The sequence below is a fragment of the Tubulanus polymorphus genome, chromosome 10 (assembly GCF_964204645.1).
Source record: "Tubulanus polymorphus chromosome 10, tnTubPoly1.2, whole genome shotgun sequence".
NCBI lineage: Eukaryota > Metazoa > Nemertea > Palaeonemertea > Tubulaniformes > Tubulanidae > Tubulanus > Tubulanus polymorphus.
In genome coordinates this window covers 4,796,158-4,808,265 of record NC_134034.1, presented here as the reverse complement: position 1 = coordinate 4,808,265, position 12,108 = coordinate 4,796,158, and the positions used below count along the sequence as shown (strand labels likewise).

The following is a 12,108-nucleotide window of genomic DNA, read 5'->3' as shown; positions in this document are numbered from 1 at the left end:
TAGTACAAAAACTTTTGTCCATTGGCTAACGTCAATGAAGTTGGTGATAAATTCAAAACATTTCCGAATAAACTTACCCGATTCCCTGATTTGGCAAATTACCATATAGAAAAGAGATTAAGTAAGTGTGTATCTGTGGGATACTTGGAGAAATTGGCTGTTGGTATAAACAGTGGCGTCGCCCAAGCAATGTCAATGCTTAAGATGAAATTAAGTGCCGATAACAAAAATGAGGACGAGAAGGAGGACGCCATCACCAGCAGTGGCAATACCCAAAACAAAAAACGTCCCAGAGAAAACGAGACCCATTTGTCAAATTTCGATCAAGATAAATGGGAAATACCAAATGAGCTGAGGAGCAGAGCATATCTACTCTATTTCTATGCTAACCAAAATGAAATAAACATGTCAGACGAATTAATCGATTTGTGTGACGAAGAAGGTTTTAAACTTAACAAATGGTGTACCTATTTAGACAGGGATTTGAAAACGAATTTCCCCGACATTTTTACGCGAGAACTCGCAGCATATATCATCATCGAAATGATTGAAAACACGGCGATATTACTTAACGTAAAAGAATCCACACAAGAGCTTGTTGATAGTGGAATGGGCGGAAAAATAATGTACGTGGACGGACCCAGGGTATAGTATATACTCCGTATGTGCGTTGGTTTGCTGCGGCAATTTCATACTTGATCAAGTTGTCCAAATTTGGCTCGGTAAAGACGGCGCTGGTCGTTGGAAAAATGACCATTTGTATGGCTTGGGTAAAAGAGGACGCTGGTGGAACAGTTGCGACGGAAGCAGCTTGAGGGGTGGAGGCTTTTTTCAAATTGTTAGCCATTGCAAGCGGTATGGTTAACTGCGCTCTGTGGTTAGAGGTAGAATGAGAGCAAGAAGTTGGTAAAATTATTCAACAGTAGACCTTTTTTCTATTTTGTGCTGCTTTTTTACTGATATAGTGTGATGTGTTTAAAACGAATACCTAATGTACAAATTTTACGAACTTAAGGTCACGCAAGTTTTATGTCACTGTAATATCAAAGCCGCTAACGAAGTACCCATATCTTAAATGACAGGATAATACAGGATTTTAAGTATATTTAATCATCTGTAGCATTATATCGATGACTTATAGGAATTATTAAGTACATACGGATTAAATGTTCCACAGTGAATCTATGCTGTTGCTTTATAGATAGCTTTGTGACATTTATAGTCCAGCTATTCTAGGTAATATCGGGCATCAAGTACACCCCTGATCATGGCTCACGTTTAAGACATGAAAAATACTTTTCTTATTCAGGAAGTACTTTAAGTATCCCTAAAAGCGAAGATGAAAAGGGATCAATCAACTCTTGTACATATAACAGAAGTTGATGAAGTATGTAAGAAATTTGGTAGAGAGGGTAGCCGTGATTTGTCTACTGATAACAATGGAACTGATGCAACTAGGGACAAAAGGTGAATACGATTATTTCCACTAACGGTTTGTCATTTTTTAGCTTTTGCACCTCCTCTTTTTTTGCGTAGAATCTGTTAGTTTTGGGATGACTCTCGAGATAATCAGTGAAGCTGCAGCTAGGTTATCATTCATTCTTTGTTAAGGTAATTCATAAGGGTTGTGAGGGCACATTTGTTCCAATGAACACCACTCCAGTAGTGGTAGTGGTCGCATGCATTCATATCTAAATTATCGTAGGTTATATTTCATTAAGAAAGCCAATCAAAGCCACATTTTGCTTTTACCAATATAAAAAAATATGATTGTGTCTTCAGGATAATAGGATAATAAAACACACCCGCCGCTGCTCATCTTCCCACCAAAATAGATGGTCCAAGGGGTTCTTCCATAATTTCAACTCGTGGTGATGGAAAGGTGAGCTGCGTTATGTGGATGGACAACAAGCCTGTTATCATTGGCTCAACTCAACATACAGTTACTCCGACAAGTGTATGTAGACGCTACAGCAACCAATTAAAACAATATCTAGACGTAGAGATGCCTGCAGTGATCAAAGCTTACAACCAAAAAATGGGAGGTGTAGACCTTAATGATCGTATGATTTCATACTATCGTATCGCCGCAAAATCAAAGAAATGGACTGTACGCACTATTTTACATTTCTGTGACCTTGTGGCGGTTAATTGTTGGATAGAATGGAAAGAAAACATGATTCGTTGCGATGAGAGGAGGAAGCATAGATTGGAGTTTTTGGGATTCAGGCAAATCCTAGCTGCTGCAATCATGGCTGTTGACGAAGTAGATGAACTTTCTTCTGAATGATAGCGATCAGGTTCACCGCGACAAACACCGAGCACTACCTGCCGAGGCATACAGACACCTAGGGGCAAAGCATCTGCCAATGTGTGTTGATCTTAAGAACTATGCACGCTGCAGGAGACCCGGGTGTAGCAATCGGACGAGGTTCATGTGTAAGAAATGTCAACTATATTTTTGCATTCATCTAGATCGGAACTGCTTCAAGACCTGTCATACGAAGTGAAAAACTATTACCAAGTTCGGTAGAAACATAAAAACAATCACTAGCATGTAATTTCAGTTCAAAATAAAGTTCTTAAGTCTTACTTCTATAAAATAATTTGCATTAATTTTCATGTTTTTGAGTGAACCAAGTCCCAGTGTACAGAATACTGTACATTTTTTGGGGGTGACCCGGGCCGAATTTTCAACAAAAAAAAAATAGGGGGTTAATATTTGACCCCAATAATGCCTGTATACCAAAAATGAGCAAAATCCACAGAAAATTTGGCTTCAGGTCTGTAGAGGATATAGAATATTTTGCGCCACAAAATAAGACTGAGGGGCAGACACATTGAACCCAGCAAATTGTATATCCTGAAAATAGATGTGAGCTGTACCAGTTTCAAAGACAGAAAACACCACCACATCCAGTGTCAACCATTAATAAGACCGAGGTGCATGTTAAATTCAAATATCCTTTATAGCTCTGATTTGAGCCCCCGATTTGAGGTAGGCTTGCTTATTTTGGTAGTTAGCTGTATTCTGAACCCGAAATTGTTTGCATATGTTGTGCGCCAATGGCACCTTCAAAGCAGATTTTTTTGATATCAATAAATCATACAAAATGTGTGATGATCCAGTTCATCCAGTTACAATATCCAATCATCACTATGCTTTTTTATGACTGGTTATCAGGAAAACTATCAATCTGAGACTGAAATACTAAGACGTATATCTCTAGTAGATAATGTTGCTGGTTTCATTGATTCGGGACATGATGAACAGAAGTTCAGTCACTGCAAAAAGGATATCTATTTCCAAAATAACACAAAACCAGGGACACACAAGTTTGTCTTCAGACATGAGCATCTGAGTAATGAGCATATCAATTTGATGCTCAACAGAAAGATGAAAGATAACCTGGGAAGCATTCAACAGGACCCTATTGGTCAAAATTCTGGCCCTAACAGGATCAATGTAAAAACGCGCTGATTGCAATAAAAAGCAGAAAATTCAAACATCCCGAACAGGATAGTTCATTCAATCAGTCGTGAGTTGATGAAGATTCATTACGGTCTAGATCTTTGTCCTGTATCGATAAATCACACAACAAGAAATCCACAATGCATTCGTTGATTTGAACATGAGTGAAATGTGTGGTGAAGAATTACGTGGTGTACATAACAACCTTCTTTATGCGTCAATGGTATTTCTGGAGCGGTTGAAGCTGTGTGGTCACATTAAACCAATACACTTTTTCAAGATGTAAGAAATTTTAGTTTTGAAGTTATATAGTGCTATTCTACGGTTCCAGAATCGTGTTGTCAAAATTAATGAAGAAAATGAAGTCACTGCGATGACAACTGTAGCGGAAATTCCTGTTAAATAGTTTAAAATGTTGTCGTTATAATGTATAGTTTCTGTTTTTCCGCTGCTCCCTCCTTATTTTTTTTTAATTGTAACGTTTTTGGGCGATAATTAGCTCGCCCCTTTCATTTTACATTCTGTGCACCTCATTTTCTCTGCATATAGTAATATAATTAATTTCAGCTTTTAATAATCAAAACTTTAGGTTGATCACTTTTCGCTCTCACCTTATTTTACTATGTTAGATCCTGATTTATTATTTGTATAGTCGTCTAAACTTTTAATCGCGGAACTTAATCGCTGCGCGGAATCTATAAAAATGGGTCAGCGCGCGCAACGTTACTCTCGTCTCGACCTACATTGATCAGAGGTAAACAAAAACACGCGCTCTCCTGGCCTGGGGCAACCCAGGTCAGGCCGGGCTCTGACGTTAGTCAACTCGACGATATGTATCTATTTTTAATCCATCGGGAATAGTCAACCTGGCGGCTTTTTCCTTTCGGATGAGACATGTGTCGTGATATCTGTCTCTGATACCTTTTTAATTTTATGCCATGGGCATTATTTTGGGTCTTCGTGGGCCTAAATTTAGCAACCATTGAGTCATTAACCGTGGATTTTTGCAAGGAGAGATCCTTGCGCTAGCCTCTTTTACAGATAATAGATTATAAATAATAAATAATTTATAACTAAGATAGATTATGGTTTTTGAGACCATTTATTAGGGTTTTAACCCTCTTGGAATTCTGTGGATTATTATTATTATTATTAATATTATTCCACTTTTTTTGAACATAAAATGTATCTCGTCTCAGATCTGACAACTAATCAATAATACATGCTCTAATAAACGTTGAGGGAGATGAAGCGCTCTGAAAGCATTGGGTAGAATCCTTTGAAATGTTTGACGTACCTTAAAATCCGGCTTAATAACTGAACCCAGCCTGATTTTGATACAGAGCTGGTATATGTAATATCCCATCACCTCTCCCATCGGTTAGAATCCATGGCGCATTGGAATAGCGTTGTATTGTCAGGCGCAAGGTCGCGGGTTCGAGGATAGTCATATCCGTATTTTCTATTTTTTTAAAAAAGGAAAATCTCCGTTTTTATAAGTTGAAAGTCATTTGATGCAATCATAACATTTCATTAATAACATCAAATAAAACCCAAAGCGCCTATAAGTCGTTAAAACCTACTACTCAATTTAGTCGCTTTAATATTTTCGCCAACTATGCGCCGCCTATCGTAATAAACGGTTGTTGTTTGCGAGTACGAGTGCGTTACCGTTTTTGAGACGCCTTTCTGAGTCAATGAAAAAAGGGTGGCTCCGAGAACACCCAACTTTGCAGCGCTATCCGCATGGTTATCCGCATCCGTCATTCGGATGCTCACTCAGACGCCATTTTGTTACCAGACTAGGTGACAAGCCAGGTTATGCTCACTCAGACGCCATTTTGTTACCAGACTAGGTGACAAGCCAGGTTAAAGGTCATTGGCACATTGATATTTATAAATTGGGTTTATGTGCTTATATGGTCCATATGCATATTTCAAACATTTCTCAATAGTTTTTAAACTGATATTCAAAATGTTTATTAAAAAAAAAAACACTTTTATTGATTCATGATGATCTGTGTTCATTTCGCGGTCCCGATGATAGGGAGCGCTAGTATCGCATGAGCGAGTGACGTCATTTGATTCGGAAGTGCACACTATTATACTATAATATAAGTGTTCTACTATTATACGGTTATTTTATTCTTCTTTTGTTACGTTTTACGGCTTCATAATGGTTTATTGTGTCGCCGGGAATTGTAAGAAGCATTCCTATAGCGTTCCGAGCGTGGAATCGTTTCACTAGTTTCCTAAAGATAAATTTTTAGCAAGTTTGTGGACGAAAGCGTGTGGACAAGAGAATTCATGGAAGCCGACTCCATATTCTTGACTGTCCTGCGAGCACTTCGACAAAGAGTGTTTTATCGTTCCATCGACGATAGCCACTTCGATTGGCTATGTGCCTGGACAACGCAGGCTAAAACCGGGTTCTATACCGACGATTTTTACTAGGAATCCTATACCAGGTGGAATTCAGAAGCCGAAAAACTAAAGGAAAACAACGTCGAGAGCTAAACGTGAACGCGCATCGGTAAGTGGGGAAAATTAACTTTCGTAATTCAATGAGTTTTTCCAGTTTCTTCTATTTACATTTGTCTCTAGTGATTCTATAACCCTTTTCAAAACAAATAACCCGTGAAAATAATCCGCAGTAGTCAGTCTGTTTGGAAATGATAGTGTGGGACTCGAACTCGATCGTGATACACAGCTGGAAAAACCCACACTGCTAATTGTTTCCGGGTTATATTTACCGACGATTATTGCGAATTCACTGGGTTCTGGCGTAACAAACTACGTTTTTGTAGACTACACTACAGAAACGGCCTGTTATATAGTGTTTATTGGTTACTGAAGAGGGTTTTACCGATGAAAATTGTGATTCATTTGACATTCGTTGACAGTCAGTTGTCATTTCATTAGGCCAACCCACCCATCAATCGAATTTGTTCTAAGCGACAATGATTTAATATAGGATTTAATATATGTTTTTATAGCTGATGAAGGAACTTTTCCCCGAAAATGTGAATGAGGATGAAATGGACAGAAACGAAGATGTGACGGATGACGTAACGATTCCTGTTTCCTCAACTGTCGAGGAGGAGGAGGGTCCTTCGTTTTCAGACATACTAACAAGCACTCCGGTGAATCCTGCCAAACGGTCAAGACCTAACAGCCCAGATATTTTCAGGCCTAACGATCAAAAATCTACATCAACATTGACAACAATGTTGAATGTTGATGACAAAGCCCTGCCTCTTCGCACTCAATCGACTCAGATTTATATAGTAAGTGTGTTTTTGTGTTTGTACACTACTTTCCTATCAATACTTCGATTTATTTGTGATATTTTTCCTTTGGATTAGGCACGGAGAATGGCGAGCATTCAGTGTAGCATAAAACCAGCACAATCATCCCAACAATGTCAGGCAACTCCGCGAACAATGGATGTTTTCTCAACCTATGCACGGAAGGATGCCGCTGGGGAATCTTTCAATGGCAGCCGCCATTTACTTCAGTGGTATTTGGCCCGCACGATTTCTTAAGATGTGTGCGAATTTCAATATTTGCATGATTAAGCAGAGAGCATATATAGTGATGCAGACTGCGTATCTAATCCCTGCAATCTCGAAACTGTGGAAATCAAAACAACAGTCCATGTTTAATGAACTTAAATCAAAAAATCTCACGCTTGGGGAGATGCCCGCTGTTGCTCTCCAGGACATACCGCCAAGTTTGGTTCGTATTCTCTAATGGACTTAGAAACAAACAGAGTTCTAGACGTTCAGCTTGTCCAGGTGAATTATTAACTTCCCATCCACCAGTATTTCTCAAGTGGGGTTTGATATACAAGATAGATGTAGATGTTTTATTTTATTTGCAGTCCAGTGAAGTCACAAATTTTAATGCGATGGAACTCGAAGGGCTCAAGCGGTCCATTGAATTTTTGAAAACGAATGGCATGAAAATCTCCTCACTCGTGACTGACAGGCACATCCAAATAAGAAAATACATTCGCGAAGACTTACCCGATATTAAACACTGGTTTGATGTCTGGCATGTTTCAAAAGGTTAATATTCATAATTTTGCTTTGATGTCTTATCAGTGTGTATGAGCTCTATATTTTACATCTATATTTTCATAAGGAATATACAAGAAAATTGTAAATTTGTCAAAAAAAAGAACTGCAGTGTTGCAGGTGAATGGGCTCGTTCCATTTCTAATCATGTTTATTGGGTGGCTGCTTCGAGTAACGGAGGTGGTGATGAGGCAGCAGAGAAATGGAAATCAATCAAGAATCATATTGTGAACATCCACAGCTGGGAAGGCGGAGACAAATTCAACAAATGTAATCATGGAGAATTGGAGCCACGTTACTGGTTGTTAGCTGGTAAACACTAAAGCGAACCAGAAAGTACATGTACATGGGTAATTGAATTTGAATTTAAAATATTATTGGTATTCTTTGTAGGTTCAAAGGTTCATAAACTGTTGATGGCTCTTATTTTGAACACCCGCCTAGTGAATGATATGAAGATTCTCTCTCCCGGTCAGCAGACATCGTCTGTCGAATCCTACCACAGAGTTGTGTGTTTCTTTGCTCCTAAATTTTTACATTACTTTTTTGATTCAATGCAAGCTAAGTATGTTTATTTTCAACTTCAAATCATAATTTATTTTTCATATTTTATAAGTTTGCAATGAAATGTTTGATTTTGAAATTTCAGCATTTTAATGAGAATGGAGTGTCTCCTACCCTAAATTCAAGGCTGGATTGCCCACCGCGAAAGAAGTAAAAACACCAGCAACATATGGCAAGTTTCTTCAGAAAACTTCAACAATGCAATAGACACCAATGAAGTTTTGTTTATTTCCAAAACTGACTGAAGAATCCAAATCTTGCCCTGAATTGTGTTTTACACATTGAATTAAAATGTTTATACATATGAATATTGATTTATAATTTTCTAAAATAAAATTTATTACAAATTATTTGAACCAACTTACTCGTGGACTGGTTCTTCATCTCCAATTGGTCCATTTAACTCACTATATTCATAGAATGACACCGTTAAAACATCTGCATCAAGGCAGTTCACAATGAAGCCATGAGTTTCTGTAATACAGCTACAGTTCGACTTTTCCATGATATACTGCAGTATTGGTATTTCCCGACAACAGATACACTCTTCAGCTGTCTGCATAGTACTGCATAAATACACTCGCGTTGTGCTGCATCTACAAGAGCACCTGAAAAATATTGTTGCATTGTTTATTATTAGGTTTCAATCCACATTATAGTACCAACGGCGAAGTGCACCTTTTACAGAATCCGCACATTTCTCGGTCTATTAGTTCGGTTAATTCACTTTTTCCACTATTTACTTCGGTACGCTTCGTGTGATTTTTTGATTTGATAGCAATAGAATTTAAGTTAAAATATTACCAGTCAAGGTTATCAATCCTCAAAGAATGATCATCTTCGCTTTCCGTAGATGAATCGGAATCGGTATCGGTATCGGACCTCACAGTCACCCGAGCTCCGGCGCATCTTTTCCTCAGGTCCTCACGGTGTAACATCATATGGAGTGCCTCCCTGCACGATCTCCTCGTCCTGGCGTAGTATCTTGCCCCCATCTATGTGTCTAAAGACACCCCGACACTCGCCACTTCATAAAGAATAAGATTTTTAGACCTGGCCTCAAGAAAGTGGATCCTACTTCATCCAAACGCCACCCCCCACGACAGTGATTAGTCTTGTATTGAATAATATAGAAAATTATTATTTTAGAAACGAATAACTACTGTATAATTTATATACATATTTACATATTGCCCGTGAAGTTTTTATCACAATAATTGAAATTGTACACCTCATTAAAAAAAAAAGGTTAAAATAACGGGTTTTCTGAGCAGGCGTGCTATTCATAATTTGAGAAGTGGATAATAGAAATATATCAATGCGGGATACGCATTTGATGTGTCAAGTCACACCACTACGGTTTAACATATCATAATTTACAGTTAGAATATATAATTTATAGTTATTTATTGTCAATGTTCCAGATATATTTTATTGTAAATATTTATTTTGTTGTTTTATTGTTGAATGCTCGGATTTTACCTATCTGGACAAATCGGTGGTTGCAATGTCAAAATGTAGGTTATACACCACAGTCCTTTTCCTAACGGCTATGCCATATCCCAAAAACATCGCAGAAATATAAATCCAATGTTTAATTCATAATATGTTTGATGTTGGTACTTCTTAAAGAATTTTTAAATAAATGTACTGCGTATGAATAACGGCATATGTACTTGTACATACTATCACGTACGAATATTAAACTGTGTTGGTCTAAGGCGCTAATTCTTTAAACATCATTGTTGTAGAAATATGAATTGTTTATTATACCACTGGAGATAAAGAAAATAGCCATTTTTATTCTTTTTAATATTCTTTTTCAATTAGGATTCATCAGTTTCGTAGCCTACGTCAAATGTACGTACGGACTATGTACGAATTATAGGATATCGCAATACGTGAGGTGCCGCCGCCTTATGGAAAATCACGTATGACACCTGTCCTGTCTGGTCACCCGAGCTCCGGCGCATCTTTTCCTCAGGTCCTCACGGTGTAACATCATATGGAGTGCCTCCCTGCACGATCTCCTCGTCCTGGCGTAGTATCTTTCCCCCATCTATGTGTCTAAAGACACCCCGACACTCGCCACTTCATAAAGAATAAGATTTTTAGACCTGGCCTCAAGAAAGTGGATCCTACTTCATCCAAACGCCACCCCCCACGACAGTGATTAGTCTTGTATTGAATAATATAGAAAATTATTATTTTAGAAACGAATAACTACTGTATAATTTATATACATATTTACATATTGCCCGTGAAGTTTTTATCACAATAATTGAAATTGTACACCTCATTAAAAAAAAAGGTTAAAATAACGGGTTTTCTGAGCAGGCGTGCTATTCATAATTTGAGAAGTGGATAATAGAAATATATCAATGCGGGATACGCATTTGATGTGTCAAGTCACACCACTACGGTTTAACATATCATAATTTACAGTTAGAATATATAATTTATAGTTATTTATTGTCAATATTCCAGATATATTTTATTGTAAATATTTATTTTGTTGTTTTATTGTTGAATGCTCGGATTTTACCTATCTGGACAAATCGGTGGTTGCAATGTCAAAATGTAGGTTATACACCACAGTCCTTTTCCTAACGGCTATGCCATATCCCAAAAACATCGCAGAAATATAAATCCAATGTTTAATTCATAATATGTTTGATGTTGGTACTTCTTAAAGAATTTTTAAATAAATGTACTGCGTATGAATAACGGCATATGTACTTGTACATACTATCACGTACGAATATTAAACTGTGTTGGTCTAAGGCGCTAATTCTTTAAACATCATTGTTGTAGAAATATGAATTGTTTATTATACCACTGGAGATAAAGAAAATAGCCATTTTTATTCTTTTTAATATTCTTTTTTCAATTAGGATTCATCAGTTTCGTAGCCTACGTCAAATGTACGTACGGACTATGTACGAATTATAGGATATCGCAATACGTGAGGTGCCGCCGCCTTACGGAAAATCACGTATGACACCTGTCCTGTCTGGTCCGTGTAATTGGGTCAATAGTTAAGACTTACCTCTGACACTCGCTCCCCTATTCCTTTTTACGAACTATAAACTTTTTGTCTCTGAAGCTGTCCATCCCTTCAGCAGAAACTTTCTGAGGATTTCCCCTTTGTAGTTTCACTCCCAGGGACTACAGGACCAAGGCGGACCCTGTAGCCACGCTTATTGAGGAGACCTGATGATCACAACACCTATCGGTCGCTACCAGAGGATGACACTAAATCGCGGACGCGTACCGGCTACACAACATCCGACTTAATACATGTAAGTAAACAAATAAATCTCAACATGAGTTGTACAACTTCTTATATCATTGTTTCATTAATAATCAATTTCAAAAGTTGAAAAAGTGGTCAAGATGAAGTCCCCCTGTCCTTGCTGTTTCAAAGATGAGTAAGGTATCTCAATATAACAGACAATTAAGAATCTATGGCCCTCGATATTTTGTCTTTTCTTGGTTATGAAAATAAACGTATGATTTCTTTTCTTTTTCAGAATTCAAGAATTTAAAGTATGTTTCAGTTGCTAATTTTATGTCAGGGGTGCAGACTTATGTTAAAGGATGTGTAGTAGATTACAATTACCTCATCAGTAATAAATGCCAACAGGTTTGAATTTTATTTGCTAGTGCTCATTACAGTATAAATTGTTCTGACAATCACCAGTTGTATTTGTTCGTTGATTAATTCAATTGTTTATATAGTTTAACAGTGTTTTAATATTGTTTGCTTGTTACTGAAAAACTTAGGAAATTGTTCTGACTTAGACAAACACAAGGTTGGCAGGTCTGATAGTCTAGCAGTGCAACACGGATCAATACTGCAGGTTAAATTAAAATATCTCGAATAACTGCAATTACATTAGGCAAATAGATCATTCCTGTGCAGATGTGATAACTTCGAAAAGTCAATCAATAGCTAGTACCATGGTTTGAGATCATAATTTGGATAGTAAT

The 12,108-nt window shown here is 37.4% G+C and overlaps 1 protein-coding gene across 1 annotated transcript; it reads right to left on the bottom strand.

Moving 5' to 3' along the window:
* Positions 1-8,340: 8,340 nt before the first annotated feature.
* LOC141912259 (uncharacterized) lies at positions 8,341-9,580 on the bottom strand. Its single transcript, XM_074803484.1, has 3 exons — positions 8,920-9,580; positions 8,481-8,723; positions 8,341-8,377 (listed from the first exon to the last, which is right to left on the bottom strand). Exons 1-3 carry the CDS (start codon positions 9,108-9,110, stop codon positions 8,341-8,343), a joined length of 471 nt encoding a protein of 156 aa, XP_074659585.1. The 5' UTR covers positions 9,111-9,580.
* Positions 9,581-12,108: the final 2,528 nt, after the last annotated feature.

Bases quoted from the DNA above. Each gene is read 5' to 3' on its own strand.
- LOC141912259 (XM_074803484.1), bottom strand. From the start codon at position 9,110: ATGGGGGCAAGATACTACGCCAGGACGAGGAGATCGTGCAGGGAGGCA. The intron at 8,724-8,919 runs GTAATATTTTAA...AATATTTTTCAG, and splicing joins AGGATTGATAACCTTGACTG to GTGCTCTTGTAGATGCAGCA. The intron at 8,378-8,480 runs GTAAGTTGGTTC...AACACAATTCAG, and splicing joins GATGAAGAACCAGTCCACGA to GGCAAGATTTGGATTCTTCA.